Raw genomic sequence first — 18,570 nt, 5'->3', positions numbered from 1 at the left:
GTATGACCAATGCGAAAAGGCATCCATCGTGTTCATTGACCTACAAAATATAAGTTTATACATTTAAATCTTTAAAATTGGATAACGGGAAGGTCAGATCTTTCAATTTTCTCTCATTACAGGTGCTAATTTGCATATTATGCAAATTTTACTATTTTGCCCAACTGGATTTTTTGGGACTTTTAGTATGGTGTTCAGGAGGCCTCAAAGACTTGCACTGCAGTGAAATTCCTACTGTTGCAATTAGTGGTGGGTTATCCCCTAAAAAGCGCTAGATTGACTGGACTATAAATGGACTGAAGAGACACACTTGCTGCCATCATGACTTGCTGACTTGAGAATAAATTGTGAGTTTAACGTCCACACGTTCTTGCAGTCTATTACCCAAGAAGAACATAGCAAAGTTGGAAAGCTTTGGGCAGTGGCGTATCTAGGGGGGGGGGGGGGGGCAAGGGGGGCACGTGCCCCGGGCGCCATTCCTTAGGAGGCGCCAAAAACGAAAAAACGGGGGAAAAAACGAAGAAGAAAAAAAGGAAAAAAAAATCGCCAGGACGGGGGAGGGAGAATGGGGGGGGGGGGGGGCAGAAAACTAAATTAAACAAGATAAAAACAAAACATGATGATGACGCGGACAAATTGACAATGTTTATTGTGTTCACACAACAATAATTCCATGTTTTGTAAGCTGAAATACAAAAAATTTCAGCTCGCTCGCTGCGCTCGCCAAAATTTATCCAAAAAAAAAAAAGAAGAAGATAAGAACAAAACGTGATGATGACGCGGACAAAATGGCAATGTCTATTGTGTTCACACTTGTCATTTTATCTATCAATCACACATGTCATTTTTATATATCAATCGTTATCTACAAGGCCGTCACTATATCTTGATTAGAATTGTAAGATCTAATAAGCAAAAAATGACAAGAATTCAATGTTTTGTAAGCTGAAATACAAAATTTTCGGCTCGCTCGCTGCGCTCGCTCGCCAAAATTTATCAAAAGAAAGAAAGATGGAACAAAACGTGATGATGACGCGGCAAAATGACAATGTCTATTGTGTTCACACATGTCATCTTATATTTAGCAGGCAAAATGTTGCACGGAGCAGCGGCTGCAATTTCTGTCGTTCTGAAGCGATCGCCGATTGGATCAAAAGAGAGCGCCAACGGTTTCGAACATGGGGGGGGGGGCGCAAAAATCCAAATCAAACAAGATAAAAACAAAACGTATTGATGACGCGGAAATATACAAATTTCGGCTGACTCGCTCGTACTATTTGAGAGTATTTTTTCAAGTCCTCAGTTTGTTGGTAGAAATCGTTATCTAAGGCCGTCACTATATCTTGATTAGAATTGTAATAAGATTTAAAATGACAAGAATTCCATGTTTTGTAAGCTGAAATACAAAAATTTTCCGCTCGCTCGCTGCGCTCTCTCGCCAAAATTTGTCAAAAAAAAAGATAAGAACAAAACATGATGATGACGCGGAAATATACAAATTTCTGCTCACTCGCTCGTACTAATTAGTTACGTTCAGACGGGAGCCCTTAACCTCGAAGTTAGGAAACTTCGAGGTTAGAGCTTGTAGTTAGGGACCGTGAAGACGCACTCGTAGTTAGCAAACCTCGAGGTTTGCTCGATGTTTCGAGCCACGAGAAATCTTATGGTTAGCGCTCTAACCACGAGCCGCGGGGGGTCCCCACTCGTAGTTAGGCACCGTGTGGACACAAAAAACAACGAACTCGAAGTTAAGAGTGACCTCGCCGTAAACTCCAGCCCCCACAATTTCCCTCTGCTTCCGGGTCAACCTCCCAAACGTACACCACAAATACACTACACGTGAAAAACCTATGACGCACGACACAACAATATCATCTTTTCTTCCCATGCGCTTGATCTCTGAAACTGAACACATCGAATTCGCTACTGTATTCTATATTCTTCTCCGACGCTAAAAAAATGTTTTCGACGAATATCTTCATAAAGGCATAAAGTCATCAGTGCAGTGCTATCTCTGCATACCATGACAGAGAACAAGAGTACCTGTAAGCGAGTCCGACAGGGTTAGACTAAAGAATAAATAGACGTCTTGTTAGCAGTGTGGGCTGAAACTTCCGGTTTTGTGGTTTTAACATCGAGTGGGACCCACTCGTAGTTACGGGGGGCAGAAGCTTTACCTCGAGGTTTCGTAACCTCGAGGTTAAGATTCGTTGTGTGGACACACGTCGTAGTTAGGGGGCAAGAGCTAAACATCGAGGTTTCCTAACCTCGAGGTTAGGGCCTGCCGTCTGAACGTAACTATTGAGAGTATTTTTTCAAGTCCTCAGTTTGTTGGTATAAATCGTTATCTATAAGGCCGTCACTATTATCTTGATTAGAATTGTAATAAGATTTGATAAGCAAAAAATGACAAGAATTCCATGTTTTGTAAGCTGAAATACAACAATTTTCGGCTCGCTCGGTGCGCTCGCTCGCCAAAATTGATCGAAATTTATTACATTTAAATCACCCTCAAAAGACCGCTTTTAAGTGCTTAAAAAAGCATATCATGTGGACTTTTTTTAAAGTCCCTACCGGCATGGGGTTGGGGTTGAACACTTTTTCAGAAATTAGGGGCGCAATTTTCGCTTGCCCCGTGCGCCGTTTTCCCTAGATACGCCACTGGCTTTGGGGACCTCCAGGAGGGCATGGTATCCATTCGTACACTCTATTCTATCACAATGGCAATTATACCAAAACGTATGTTGAGAATTTGAGCATGAGTTTTAAAAAGAAGATTAAAATGTTAAAATGTCCACGAATTGGTCCCAGCAATGCTGTATCTGCCACAAACAATTTTAAAACTCACCTACGACATTACATTTACTCAGAATATTTGTGGTTTTCTAAAAGATTTTTTTTTTTCTTGCTTTAAAGTTTCTCTAATTTAGGGGTTCTGGGCCACCTGGGAGCCCCCAAGTGGCGCATGGTGCACTTTTTTTTTTCTTTGTAAAAATATGTATTTTATCATTCTAGTGAAAATACCTGCCACGTTTGATGAAAATTCGACCATGCATTTTAAAGCAGATGAAATATGAAAACTGGGAAACAATTTGCCCCCCCCCCCCCTTCCTCCTTTTCGGGTCCAGAGGAGGGCACTCCGGATTGAAAATACAGTCAACAATGTACTTAACTCAGAGCACTAACTAAACTCTATCCCGTCTGGTTTATAAGAAGAATGTTTTTAAAGATGCTTTAATTTGGGGACTTTTGGGGTGCCCATTTGAACCAATTAGGATCCTATCGTCCCTAGGAATGCTTCTCGCCAATTTTTGTGAAAATGTGTCTGTTTGATGTAGTAGCTGAAAATGTAAACAGTTTACACACGACGCACAACGTATGACGCAAGAAGAACGCCGGTACAATAAATAAACGCAATCGCTCACCTTGAGCCTTTGGCTCAGTGAGCTAAAATCGGAGTAGGCCCTATATGAATATTGCGCATTAATAGAAAGTGGTTCATATCAAATGCGTGGTGTCACATTACTGAACACTATAACAATGAATAAGATCTTCTTCTTTTTTTTTTTTTTGGAAAAAATGCCAACTTGGACTTGTTCATTTTGTGTGTACCTTTATGTTGTGTGTATCTTTACACAGAGTCACAAGACTTCTGAAGAGACACGCGCTCATAAGTGAACTCTTGAATTCAACGCTGTTTAGGTCACTATCAGAAGGAAGTACTTCTTGTGTCACTCTGCTTGACAGTGTAGCCAGCGCCTCGCCAAGGAAGTTTTGATCAAGAGACCTGCAAGCAAACGCACAATTTAGTGCAACAAGTGTCAAGTCTCACTGTGTAGAGCATGGATACCATGACAGTGTCAGAATTACAATTTTATGACAATTATCACAAAAGTAATAACATTCGAGTTAAAAGCTGATACGCAAGATAGCTGAGGAAGGAAGGCAGGAAAAATTTAAGTCAATAATATGCGGACAAAATATCAAATGAAAGGAAGAACCAATTATACATTTTGTGTTCTTTTTTGATAATAAAAAATTGTTTTAAAATGTATTTTTAGGCTATACCTTTCTTTGAATTCTAGTGGACCGAGTGAGTTTTCCCCTCCGAAAAGTACAGAAATTTTCCTGATTTTGGTGTTGTCTGCGGTATCCATGACAACGAAGCATCCAGAGTTGACGGTTGCCAAGCAATGTCTTCGTCTCTGACTGATTTTGTGTGCATAGGAAAATTCGTTCTGCATCCGAAAGACACGAAAAATCAATTATTGTATCATCACACTATCACATCAGTGGTCTTGGATTACAAGACGAATGGCTTATATAGCACAGGAAAGTTTATTACCTATACGTAGGCCCTATGTCCGTTAAGTCGATGAGTCCACTGCAGATAGCTTCGCAACACATCACCCGTCAGCTATCTACATCAAGTCGTTTCTCGATTCGACAACAAGCATACTCCTCATTGTGAAAACAACAACAACAACGAACAAACTTTCTCATTTTGAAGATACAAACTTTTGCATTGTGAAGACGCCAAACAGAAAAAAAAAATCCAACTGATTATGGCTTTTCTATGGTCAACTCATTAGAAAAAAAAAGTACCCTAGTGATCATATTTCCTTTTTCTCAAGCTTCGTTATTCACCTTATACAACATTTCCAAACCACGCTACCCTAATCACTTCTCGGCCTTTTGGCTAAGGTCATGTGTTTCTACCCCATAGAAGAATATGCACGAAATAATCTATGCTTCAAATAAATTAATCAGGTTTTCCTGAACACTTTATTTGTACATTGTCAAAAACGAAGCATAATTTTCATCTTTTTCTTCTTCTTTTTTTTTCGGACAATAACGAACCTCCTTGGTAAAGGGAATAAAAATTTCCTTGATCACTTCCGTGTTTTTCATAATGATCTCCGATTCGGTATCGCACATCTCGTCAAGCTGTAGTATCCTTTCACCTGCAAACACGTAAACGACAAATGCATGAAAGACATTATTTTCTCCGCAGTTCATCGTTAACAGCGCTTAACGACATACTTGTTATGCCAGTCTATGGGGAATTCTAGTACATTCTAAACTTAATCTAAAAGGAGTTAAATTTTCTTAGCACAACAATGAAAATTCGATCAAAATCGGATGAAAAATAAGGAAGCTGTGACATTTTGAAGTTTTGCTAATTTTTCAGGAAACAGTTCTTGAACAATCAATATGAATATGCAAATAATGAAGTGACGATGTCATCCCCTGACAATTCGCCATACATAATCATAATCACTACATTTCTGGTTTTAAAGGCAATTACACCCCAGTCTCAAATTCTGATACATGTACATGTAACTGATCATTATATACTCAGAAGTTATTCAACCGGGAATAACATCATCTTTTACACTTCAATAACAGAAGCACTTGATTCTCGCTATTTTTTTTTTCTGTAACACGATAATTGTGAGGTGATGACATCACCAGCTCACTCATGTGCATATCTATATCAAATGTACAAGAACTGTTCTGCAGAAATTAGAGAAACTTCACAATTTCATAACTTCCCTATCATTTTTCCGATTTTGATCAAATTTTCACTGTTGCGCTCATAATATTGTACTTTTTCCTATCAGAATAAATTATAACTGGGCTGGAATTTTTCTGTTAAGGACATGTTGCACAAAAATATAAAAATGGTGCCCGAAGTGATCTTAGGCAACAGACTCGTCTTTCTACCTTGGTCTTGGCGAGAAAGAAAACAGTTCTGAAACACCAAGGTAGCTGCATCGTGGCAAAATATTCTGGTGAAAATGGGTTGGCCAAAGTCATGTACTACGGAACTACAATACAGCAACGTTTTCTGGCGAATCTCATTGTAAGTGGATTTTTTTTTTTCTTGAAATCTTTTAGAGAGCCATCAGAGCACAAAGGAGATGCTCAGTATATACAAATAAACAAGCTGAAGCACTATGATATTCAAGCAGCTTTCATCTTCAGAATGTATTACCTCCTACTTCTGCTAGCGTCACTGTCGTTCCACAAAGCCTCAGTACAGGCACATGATCTGCACGTTTGAAGAAGCCGGCAATCGTTCCGCCTAGCGTCTGAAAGATTAGATCAAACAAAAACAAAAACAAAATCCCGAGAGTACAAGAGCAAAAACATTTTTTGTTGAAAAAAAGAAGGAACAGTGAATGTATGAAACAGGACGGTATATCTACTGATGTCACTTTATACCGTACTTAATTTGCCGAGCCTTAGGACTTCTTGGCCTATCGCGGCTATATATGTTTCGTTCGTTCACTTTAACAGACGACGTCCAACCATCGAGTGAAAAGATGTTGAAACGCCTCACACGGAGACACATGACACCCACCCTCACACACTCACACTCACACACACACACACACATACGCACACGCACACACACACACACACACACACACACACACAAAGGCCATTACTGTAAACCGATTGTAGAGGCGCGAGAAGCAACACAAATATTTAGATATCATGGCTAATATGCGATGCATATGTGACCCTGCACACAAAACCACCAAAAAGTCGCCCGACATGGGTTTTTATATTCTGAAAGAGCATGCAGACTCTATAAGCTTTAGAATGATGTAAACAGTAACTCGGTACAAATGGACTTTCCAAACCTATCTAATTAACGGAAAGAAAGCACACTCTGAAAGACTGTTTACTGGGAAAAGAGGCTTTGAAGGTAAGGGTCTATTCAAGCGATTAATCTCACAAAGCTGTGTTATGTACAATGAATTAAGGGAACAAAAAAAAAAAAACGCACGAGGTAAAACTCCACAGCAAACACAATGAAGGATTATGAGATTAAGCTGAAATTTCGCACACTTAATACATATGAACATCTCGTTTATGACTTATACTAAATTTCAAAACAGCAGCACCCTCCTATCAAAAGTTATTACAGTTGAAAGGGGCCTGTTAGACACAGCTAAAATGTTCTACGAAAAATGTGTTCTAGGAAAACTGCAAAAACACAGTTGCCATTCTTTTCAAGACCCTACATATTTAAGCATAATGTAGAAAAATTGCTCTTTCAGAAGTTATAAACAATTAAAGATTGACCTGACTGATCCATTTCACCTGATAAAAACGGGGCGTACGACTTTTTGTTGATTTTGTGATGCGCGGTCACATCATACTAAACGTGATAGGATACACTGTCTGCTTTGTAAAAAACAATGGGAGGAAATAGAAATGTAGTTTAACATGAAATCTGCATTAAACTGATATTCTTATCGTGCCATACAAAGAAAAAAAGGGTTTTCCTAGATGTTCATCTATTTTCTAAAACAGGCTTTGAGAAAATTTGTCTTTTTTTTTTAAGAAAAGGTCTCTGCCGTTGCAGTGTACCTTTCTGTGAGCCAGTTGGGACATTGCGACTTGCTGAATATGTGTGTGTCACAGTGTGTGTGTGTGTGTGTGTGTGTGTGTGTGTGTGTGTGAATCGCTCTCATATTCACGAAACATGTTCGATTAATCTAATGTTTGCAAGTACCTTTCCAAAGTTTTGTACCTTCAGTCTCGTTCCCTCTTCCAGTTGGATATAATGTATCATAAGCGAATAAAGACAACACTTTATTTTTACTCACCGCCACATTTCTGATTTGTTGATTCGAATGCTGTTGCAACATTTTCTTCAGCGCCGATAGTGTCCTTGTTTGATGCTCTTAAATGTAATAAAAATTACATTCTTAATATAATATTTTCTTGTGTATTCTTTAGTTACTCTTTAATATTTAGCTTGAAATATTGATGGCGTGCATCAATTCAAAATTCGGGCAAGTAACATTACTTCTGCATATTCAATTTAGAAGAAATTGATTTCAGTTTCACCATAATGCTACATATCAAACGACGGTAAAAAGTGTGCATAAATACGGGATATCTAACTTGTGATTATCCTTGTATACATTCTACAAATTTGAACTTATGACATTACTTATCTGTTGACATTGATGATCTTTCAAAGTTTGCTTTTGTTGTCGGTTTTGTGCATCAATTTTTGACAATACATATGTGTTGCTATTAATGGTTTTAAAATCCTCGTATCTTTCTCTTTCTTGGGCCTATTATCATCATTGATCGCAAGACCAGTGCAGTTTCAGAAATAATAATGATAATAATAATAATCATCATAAAATTATTGTCAGTCCAATACCTGGTAGCTCCTCGATCAGCTTGTCGAGTTCGCTTTCCAATTGTGTCATTGTCACCCCACTTCCAAATGTGACTCCCGTTTTTGAAGACGTCACTTGAGTAAGCTCAGTGACTAACGGGCCGAGAGACAGCATTATCGAGTCCTTAGTGTCATCTTTGCTTTTCTGGATACCTAGAGAATTTGATCATTACTTAAGATTTCACTGTAAATTATTGCAGAATACAATGTGAATGACGCAGTCCGTAAAACCTGCAAACATATTTTTAAAGAAAGGCACAAAGAGTATTATATGTAGTGCAGAGGGGATTACAAGCACACAAGAGGGTTGTAGAGCCCACTAATGTCAAAATCGACCACTAATGTCAAAACAACCACTAATGTCATAACACGTCGACGAAAAATGTCACAACAACCACTAATGTCATAACACGTCGACGACAAATGTCATAACAACCACGAATGTCATAACACGTCGACGACAAATGTCATAACAACCACTAATGTCATAACACGTCGACGACAAATGTCAAAATTTCCATTTTTAATGCAAATGTCATAACACGTCGACGACAAATGTCAAAATTTCCAAATTTACTGCAAATGTCATAACGCGTCACAGGGGCGGATCCAGGGTTTCCGTAGAGGGGAGGCACCTTTACAAAATCAAAGGCTCGTGCGACCCTCCTCCCCCCCCCCCCATTATCTTCAAAATATATTTTAACAAAATATAGAGAGGGGGCACCAAAGGGGGATGCGCCCCCTCTCGATTCGCGATTGCGTCAACCGCAAATGTCAAAATCGGATTAACCACAAAATTAATGTCATAACACGTCGACCATAAATGTCAACATTTTCAAACTTACTGCAAATATCATATCGCGTCACAGGGGCGGATCCGGGAGTTCCGTAAAGGGAAGTCGCCTTTACAAAATCAAACGCCGGCGCAACCCCCTCCTTTTTTTTCTTTTTTTTTAAACCAAAAATAGAGAAGGTGAAGGGCCGCCGCGCCCCCCTCTATATCCGCGACTGCGGCAACCAAAACCCAAATGGGGGCTTCCACTCCCATTTTTTCCCCCTGCTGTTTAAAAAAAAGGGGGGGCACCAGAAAGGGATGCGTCTCCTCACGATCCATGATTGCGTAAACCACAAATGTCAAAACTCATTGCTTGCATTACAGGGGCGGATCCAGGAATTCCGTAAAGGAGAGGCGCCTTTACAAAATTAAAGCTGCCGCAACCCTACCCCATTTTTCTTTTCATTTCTGTTGCTTTAACAGAAAATAGATAGGGGCACTAGAGGGGGGTGCGCCCCCCCCCCCCCTCATCCGAGATTGCGTCAACCACAAGTTAATATCAAAACCCATTGTTTGCATTACAGGGGCGGATCCAGGAATTCCGTAAAAGGGAGGCGCCTTTACAAAATCAAAGGTTTCCACACCTCACCCCATTTTTTTTATTTCTTTTGTTTTAACAACAACAACAAAAAAAGAAAGGGGGGCACCAGAGATCCATGATTGTGTCAACCACAAATGTCAAAACTCATTGCTGGTATTACAGGGGCGGATCCAGGAATTCCGTAAATGGGAGGCGCCTTTACAAAGTCAAAGGCTGGCGCGACCCCCCCCCCCCCCAATTTTCTTCTTTTTATTTCTGTTGTTATTCACAAAGTAGAGAGAGTGGGCACCAGAGGGTGATGCGCCCCCTCTCGATCCGCGATTGCGTCAACCACAAATGTCGAATTCGGATTAAGCACAAATGTCAAAATTTCCAAACTTTACTGCAAATTTCATAACGCGTCACAGGGGCGGATCCAGGAATTCCGTAAAATCAAAGGCTGGCGCAACCCCCTTCTTTTTTGCTTTCTTTTGTAAAAAAAAAAAAAGAAAGAAAAAGAAAAGAAAAATAGAGAGAGAGTCGGGGAAGGGGTGCTGCACCCCCCTCTAGATCTGCGACTGTCAAAAACTATTGCTTACATTACAGGGCGGATCCTGGAATTCCGTAAAAGGGAGGCACCATTCGGTATATTCCCTCCCCCACCAGTCACCATCTATATAATGTAGACTATTGGATACATAATTATGTATATATATATATATATATATATATATATATATATATATACATGACTTGCAGAAGAAATATGACAGGACACTCACCTCGTAAAGTGTTACCAAATATGATTTGGGCAGATGGGAACTGTTCCTTGTGCTGAAGAAGTTCCTGCAGCGAAGAGGTGACGACCCATCTGACACGACCCTTTCCAAATGTCATTGCCCTTGTACGCTCGCTCTTCTGCATCTGAAACGTGCGCGGCAACGTTTGGCAAGTAATGTAATGTGGGGATGTATATACTAATTACTAGAGTATGTAGAGACATCAGCAACAGAGGGGCGCCCCCATGTGGCAGGCACCTCTCTGCTTGCTGTTCACAGGTGAGTTGATGAAAATGAGAACGTCACAAATTACTCAAGAATTTCAGTGCTTATGTTATGGTGCTGTATTATCATTATGGGTAATTGTTATGAAGAGTTTTAAGGGCCAAACAGGCATATTATGTGGAGTGAGAGTGTTTGTCAGAATTTACATGAAGCCATTCTATTTGTCTTGGTTGATGGTGGTTTTGTTCAGTGGCACTGAATGCACGGTAACTTATGTATGTACGTACCTGTGTTAAGTCAGTCTACGGACGTATGTTGTGTGTACGGGACGTATGTAGTTAATTGCCGCTGCCGTAGTCTTGTGCGCACAATGTATTCGTAGTGCAGTAGTACAATGCGAGGGCTGCAGGCCTGCGTAGGTTTGTGTACGTGACCAATTACGGTATTGAACAGTGTATAATGTAGCGCTGTGTAACAGTATAGGGCGTTTAGCGTGATCTGTGTACTCTGGGATTACATGGTGCTGTGTAGTATGGGGCGCCTATGATAGTGTGATAAGATGCTGAGTTGATGGTTTTTGATGGAAGCTATTTACCTATACTACATTTTGGTAATGCATTTAAGGTGGAAGAGTTTAGAGATAGAGTCAGAGATGTGCAGTGTAGGTACAGTGTTGTGGGTTTATGATGTAATACCACTGAGGTTGTAAGAGGGAATATTATTCCTTTTGCTCTCCCTAATAGAGTAAGATTCTGTATTGATAGGAGGGACAAGGGTATCTTGTGTGTCGTCTAGCAAGAGATTTAAGAAGCTACCCGAGTATCGATCATAATAGTTTTGACACACACAATGGTGGAGTTAAGAATACAGGTGTATTGCACTGCCATTGCCATCATTTAAGGTTTGTTAGGTTGAGACATTGTGTAGATTTGCATTTGTTTTTCATAGTTGGTGTACCTTGTGATTTAAAGTTTTAAGATCTGCAGTAGTTTGGTATAATGTAATTTTCAGCATTATTATACCCCCATCTTATCTTGTTGACATTCTAGATTTGATGTAGTGGGACTTATATGGATCAGATGTGTGATTGTAATTGTTTTGAGTAGGGGTAGGTGATTTAACTGTGATGAAGTGATCTGTAGATGTTAGGATCAATGGTTGGTGGAAGAGAGGATTTATCCATATGATATCGCGTGACTTTTATCTAAGAGCAAAGGTGATCTTATAGAAGGGTTATGTGGAAGTGTTAATAATAGGATGCATTCAGGCTCTGGTAAACTGTTCAGCAATTCAAATCATTGAAGAGAGAACTGCTGTCTCATTTGTTTTTATTATCATTTAAACAAAATAGCATAGTTTGAGTCAGATCTTCGCTGGACTCTAAAACAAAACAGGTATTATTCTTTTCACAAATAATGATGAATAAGATATGTATTGTATATGTATATGAAAGGACTGGTAGTCACACATGTAAAACGCCTTTATCCTACTATATGGGGTCTGACATTACACTAACAGAGTGGACATGACACTGGCTGCTTATCATGAAGTGTGGAGAGTATGATTTTATTCCATAGAGTAAGCCCTTTATGTGAATAGACATCACAGTGTTGCAACTCATAAGTCTCAAAAAGCAGACATTGTAACAACATTACAACATTGTATCAGATGGCTCCACAACATTTGTACCCAGCCATTTACAGTCTGTTTGATGTATTATAAATGTTTTTTAACAGTCATGATAAGTGAAATAATACAGAGAGAGAGAGTTATGTCACATACAGCTGATTATATGGCAGATGCTTTCACTAGTTATGATACTATTATTGATACTCCATTGTGGATTTATATAGCTATAGAGACAATAACTCACTTGGTATCTGTGTGTTATAATGAATGAGTTGTTTTGGTGTTAAACATGTGTGGACTTGATGATGTGCACATATAGTGTTTCAAGGGTTCTCCTAAAGTACATTTTAGGAGCTGTAATTGTGTTGTGACTTTATTATGAGTCAATAAAAGAGACCTCTCTGCTTGCTGTTCACAGGACTCCTGTCTAGTGTTTGTCTTCATTGACTGCACGACCTCCCACCCGAACCCGCGTGCCGTATAACCATCTCCATCATAGACACACATACACACCCACACCGTCTTCACATCATCTCGCCCTTCTCCACATTTCTCTCTCTCATTCTCCGCCCCATTCGGCCCCTCTCTACAACTGGCGACGAGGATGGGATGGGAGGATACAGCATAGTTGGAAGTCACTACTGAGAGGACTTGGGCTGAGTTAATGCGGCCTGGATGCTCCTAGACGGCTTAGTGAAAGATGCAGCGGGAAGTATAGGACATAAAGGGGGATCGAGTTCCAGTGCATCGGGGTCCTTTCTGAAGATTGAGTGGTGATGTGCTCCTTGGCTTCTAGGACGGGTAGACAGGAAGAACTGGTGGTGAAGGGGATCCAGAGATGGACAGGAGATGGTTCCAGGTAGCTGCAGGACTGTTTGCGGATGACGAGGTGGTGATGTAGAGGACTCGAAGTTCAGCTGCAGTGGATGAAGTAGCGGCAGACAGGCAATTTCGAGTAGACGGATGTGAATTTGAACTGGTGCAGTCTGACATTATTAGATACTAGAAGGGATGATGTAATTGATATTATCCCTGTTTGGACTGGTAGATAGTCTGTTTAGGTAGTTTTTACCACCTTTCATGGAGAAAGGACATGGTGTGATTTGAGGTTGATGTAACCTGCTGAGTTAGTAGACGTTTTTGTGTGATTTACATACGGTTTTGCCCTATCATGTGTGGATAGAGTTATTACCGGATTTAAGGGCAAGGGTAAATAGGTAATTGGTCGATGGATTCAGCTTTGAAGTGTCAGCCTTGAGATTTAAACTATTTGGTACGGTATTGATACGGAGTGTACAGAGTATTGCAGACACTGCGAGTATACACAGGGGATTTTTTATGAATGTGGGACTGACTGTAGTGATTATACTGTGAAGGGCTATTGAAGTTAGACCTGTCATGTTTTGGGCAGGTTTGCTATTTTTTTTAAATACATTGTGTATCATTGCAGTAGGTCATGTGGTAGTGTTGTACTGCTTTGATGTGGGTATTTGTGCCTGTATTTAAATGCAACCAGCGATATAAGTGTATTGAAACATCTTTTTCAAGGTGTAGTATTAGTGTCCTTTCCATTCAGTGGAGTGTTAATGTTGGACACCACTCATTAGGATTTGGTTATAGAGCTGGTTTCCCTTTATTACTGATCCTTCTTAGATAGGACTGTATAATCTTTTGGGAACTTAAGTTGTATTTCAGAGATATTTGGCATTTATTTGTATATGCTGACTTCAATAGTGTTTCCGAGGTGTATTCCTTCGTACACACTGATGCCTTAGTAATTTTTTTCTTTGCAATGTGAGTGGATATTTGAGACATATTGCTTGCATTGTTTTAACTTGTGATCATATGGTTTAAGTGAAAGCTGTCTGGCTTGAGATATTTGTGATACATTGATATATATTCAGGATATGGCAAAGATGTTATTTTTACAGATTGAAGATGGCCCAGGGGATGTCACAGAATATCCTTTGGAGAAGGAAGGTCATCTCTTGCTGGAAGTGCTACAAGCGGTACATCCTCGTGCAAATGGCCTTGTCTACATGGCAGAGGATGGAAGGAAGAGAAGGACAGTTGCCATACAGGGACATATCCGGCCACCACCTGATGGCTGGGACGACAGAGTGGTGTATTCGCCCTCCACTCCAGCGGCAGATCAAAATGATGTGAACCAGGAGCTGTCGGACCTGAAGACGCAGATCAGGGAACTGACGATGAGGCCCCCCAAATTGGTGATGGCGCCCGAGAGGAAAATGCCAGTGTTCGATGGGAAGGCAGGAGATGTAGAGGAGTTTATTTCCGGTGTGAAGTCAGCCTTTTCCCGCTATGGGGTACCGGAGGAGGAACAGGCTTCCTACTTGCTAGACTACATTCGAGGAGTGCCAAAGATGGAGGTGAGGGCCCTGATCAAAGAGGGGAAGCAAGCGGAGGAAATATTGCAATTTCTGAGAGATTCGTACGCAGGTGTGCAAAATCTGGGTGAGCTGCAGCGGCTTTTTCTGGAGCGAAGGCAGAGGAGAGGGGAACCACTTCGTGATTTTGCGGTAGATCTAGAACGGAGGTTCAACAATTTGTGTGGTCGTGAGGCCAAGCTGTACGCTGACCCCAACGGGATCCTAGTCGAACAGTTCATTGAAGGATTAGAGGACCCTGTCCTGCGAAGTGCTTGCAGGGATCGGTATGAGCGGGATGGTAATACAAACTTCAGGGTCTTGCGTGAGTTTGCCATCCGTAGGTCAGGGCAAGAGGAGAGTCGCACACAAGGCCACGAGGGTGCACGCCAGGCTGCTGTGTGGGCTCGACAGGGGGACGAGCACCCAACTCAACCATCAGACGTCCTCTTGACAATTCAGGAGATGGGTGACAAGATAGTACAAGCCGTCCGAGATGCGATGCCTGTGGCCCCCTCGGCACCACCAGCCGTGCGAACATGGAACCCTCGTGTGAGTCGGCAGAGAGGTGCCTGCTTTTCATGTGGGAATTTTGGACACTTTGCTAGAGACTGTCCCAGCAGAGACTATGGAACACAGTTTCAGCCTGCTTATCAGAGTTGGCAGCATGGATTTCCACAGCCTGGTGCGCCTCATTTCAACGAGTTGTACAGGAACAGGAATTACTCTCCCAATCCTCATTGGACCAATGGCAGAGATAGAGGCCAGGATTTTCCACCGAGAATAGGAATGACATACCTCCAGGGAGGACCAGATGGGAATCGGGGTCATCCTGATTTTGTAGAGCAGAGGGGAAGTTCACAAAGGCAAGACATGCCTAGACATCAACCCGATTCCAGTAGACAGGAAGCCCCCCAGGCATCCCATACCCCAAATTCCCAGAAGAATGTGAGTCCACCAGATCGTACAGGTGGTGGAACCACCAGACAAGGGAGTCCCTCCGCAGGACCACATGGATCAGGTGCCCTAGTCGGACGTATGTCAGAGGTGGAGGTGGTCCCCAACGGTACTAGAGGAGATGACGGGTTCGTGTCCAGGGCCATTGGAGAGTGCTATTCTGTTGACGTTGAGATTGGGGGTGTCACCGTGCCCTGTCTCCTGGATCCTGGCTCCCAAGTAACAACCATAGGAGAGACGTACTTCAGAGAAAAGTTAGAACCGGCGGGTATTCAGATGAAGGATGTCCCAGTGTCCTCCTTGGTCTCAGCAAGTGGGGATGATATCCCATATGTGGGGTGTTTTGAGGTCGATGTCAAGGTCTTGGGACATCCGATCGGAGCCAGGATTGTCTTGGTGTTGAAAGATGACATGGCCATGAGGCGTGGTCAGAGTTCCATGCAAGGGATACTAGGAATGAACGTACTGCAGGAGGTGTGGAATCAGTTAGTAGGTGTCGGGCAGGAACACATGAGCAAGATACTCTGGCCCACCCCAGATCCAGTTTGGCAAGAGGCGCTACAAGCTATTCATACCCGACAGAGGGAGGATCAGGATAAGGCAAACAACCAAAGAGACCTTCTTGAAAAGCATCATGATGCCTTTTCTCATGGTGACATGGACTTCGGTTACACTGAGCGTATCACTCATCGCATAGAGACTGGTGGTGCGTCACCGAACAGGCAGAGACACGGGCCCGGTAAGCAGAATCAAGCCCCCGATGCCCTATCCCGTCTGGATCCTCCTGATGGAGAAGGACAGATGATTGTGAGTAGTGACACAATCCGTGCCCAGTTTGACTTAGTTTCTCAAGGAACAGACATACCAGTTTTGAGTACCTGCATTGAGGAGAGACGTCTAGGTGGAGAAGCGTGCATGCCTGGGTTCTCAGCTGAGTATCTACAGGAGGCTCAAGAGAGGGATGATCTTGTCAATCAAGTGCGCTCCTTTGTGTCAAGGGGTACACCACCCTCGCGTGAGGAGAAGGGCAGTTGTTTACCAGGAAGTCTGGCTCTCCTGCGAGACTGGAAGAGGCTCTTCATCCGAAATGGTGTTCTTTTGCGGAGGAGGCGCCGCCCGAACGATGGTACAGAGCACCTGCAGGTCATTGCCCCGCAGAGCATTCAAGAGGAGGCTATCACCCGGTTTCATGACGAGGCAGGGCATTTCGGGTTCAGACGTGCCTATCGGCTGGTTGGAGACAGATTCTTCTGGCATGGGATGGAGGAGTCGGTGAAACAATGGTGCGCCAAGTGTAAGCGCTGTGCTGTTAGCAAGCCTCCTGTTTGGAAGGAATGGACACTTCCCACGTGATCTGAGCTTAAGCGGGGAAGTGAAGCAGGGAGCTCACCGTGGTGCGCAGTCGTATGTTTTAGGAGGAGTTGATCTCCCTAAGAAGTTTTATACGTTTGTGAAGTTTATCCAGTTTGGATAACAATTACGTTGGCTATTGTTTTAAGGCGTAGTTATTGCATTTGCTATTCATGAATTTTGTTGTGGCTGCTGAAGTCCAGAGTATGGTTAGGACTTATGAATGCAAATTTGTGTGCATTCAAATTACAGGATCACAGTGGTATACATAAAGTAGTTATTGTGAAAGCCCGAGGTTAAAGCATTTAGCTTATGTTCAGTTGGTTTAATAATGTTCCTTTATTGTAGGAAGCAGCATTGTTTCTTGAAGTGTTAAATATGTGAGGTACTTAGGCCTACAAGTGGAGTAACTCTGCGTCCATAGTTATCCCATGAAGTACATGTGTGTGTACGTACATACATAATATGGTCATCAGGGACGATGACCTCTAAGCGGGGAAGAGTTGTGGGGATGTATATACTAATTACTAGAGTATGTAGAGACATCAGCAACAGAGGGGCGCCCCCATGTGGCAGGCACCTCTCTGCTTGCTGTTCACAGGTGAGTTGATGAAAATGAGAACGTCACAAATTACTCAAGAATTTCAGTGCTTATATGTTATGGTGCTGTATTATCATTATGGGTAATTGTTATGAAGAGTTTTAAGGGCCAAACAGGCATATTATGTGGAGTGAGAGTGTTTGTCAGAATTTACATGAAGCCATTCTATTTGTCTTGGTTGATGGTGGTTTTGTTCAGTGGCACTGAATGCACGGTAACTTATGTATGTACGTACCTGTGTTAAGTCAGTCTACGGACGTATGTTGTGTGTACGGGACGTATGTAGTTAATTGCCGCTGCCGTAGTCTTGTGCGCACAATGTATTCGTAGTGCAGTAGTACAATGCGAGGGCTGCAGGCCTGCGTAGGTTTGTGTACGTGACCAATTACGGTATTGAACTGTGTATAATGTAGCGCTGTGTAACAGTATAGGGCGTTTAGCGTGATCTGTGTACTCTGGTATTACATGGTGCTGTGTAGTATGGGGCGCCTATGATAGTGTGATAAGATGCTGAGTTGATGGTTTTTGATGGAAGCTATTTACCTATACTACATTTTGGTAATGCATTTAAGGTGGAAGAGTTTAGAGATAGAGTCAGAGATGTGCAGTGTAGGTACAGTGTTGTGGGTTTATGATGTAATACCACTGAGGTTGTAAGAGGGAATATTATTCCTTTTGCTCTCCCTAATAGAGTAAGATTCTGTATTGATAGGAGGGACAAGGGTATCTTGTGTGTCGTCTAGCAAGAGATTTAAGAAGCTACCCGAGTATCGATCATAATAGTTTTGACACACACAATGGTGGAGTTAAGAATACAGGTGTATTGCACTGCCATTGCCATCATTTAAGGTTTGTTAGGTTGAGACATTGTGTAGATTTGCATTTGTTTTTCATAGTTGGTGTACCTTGTGATTTAAAGTTTTAAGATCTGCAGTAGTTTGGTATAATGTAATTTTCAGCATTATTATACCCCCATCTTATCTTGTTGACATTCTAGATTTGATGTAGTGGGACTTATATGGATCAGATGTGTGATTGTAATTGTTTTGAGTAGGGGTAGGTGATTTAACTGTGA

At 41.8% G+C, this 18,570-nt stretch overlaps 1 protein-coding gene across 1 annotated transcript in view; it reads right to left on the bottom strand.

Moving 5' to 3' along the window:
- LOC140227782 (xanthine dehydrogenase/oxidase-like) overlaps positions 1-18,570 on the bottom strand; it is an 86,323-nt gene that overhangs the window by 30,492 nt on the left and 37,261 nt on the right. The window contains exons 8-14 of the mRNA XM_072308180.1: positions 10,350-10,491; positions 8,195-8,365; positions 7,626-7,702; positions 5,999-6,095; positions 4,861-4,964; positions 4,069-4,238; positions 3,613-3,787 (exon numbers count right to left, since the gene is read on the bottom strand). Of these exons, the coding sequence (XP_072164281.1) occupies positions 3,613-3,787; positions 4,069-4,238; positions 4,861-4,964; positions 5,999-6,095; positions 7,626-7,702; positions 8,195-8,365; positions 10,350-10,491 (936 nt within the window). The remainder of the gene's footprint in view (positions 1-3,612; positions 3,788-4,068; positions 4,239-4,860; positions 4,965-5,998; positions 6,096-7,625; positions 7,703-8,194; positions 8,366-10,349; positions 10,492-18,570) is intronic.

This window comes from Diadema setosum, chromosome 4 (genome assembly GCF_964275005.1).
Source record: "Diadema setosum chromosome 4, eeDiaSeto1, whole genome shotgun sequence".
Taxonomy (NCBI): Eukaryota; Metazoa; Echinodermata; class Echinoidea; order Diadematoida; family Diadematidae; genus Diadema; species Diadema setosum.
The sequence above is the reverse complement of the archived record's forward strand: the minus strand, read 5'-3'. Positions and strand labels throughout refer to the sequence as shown.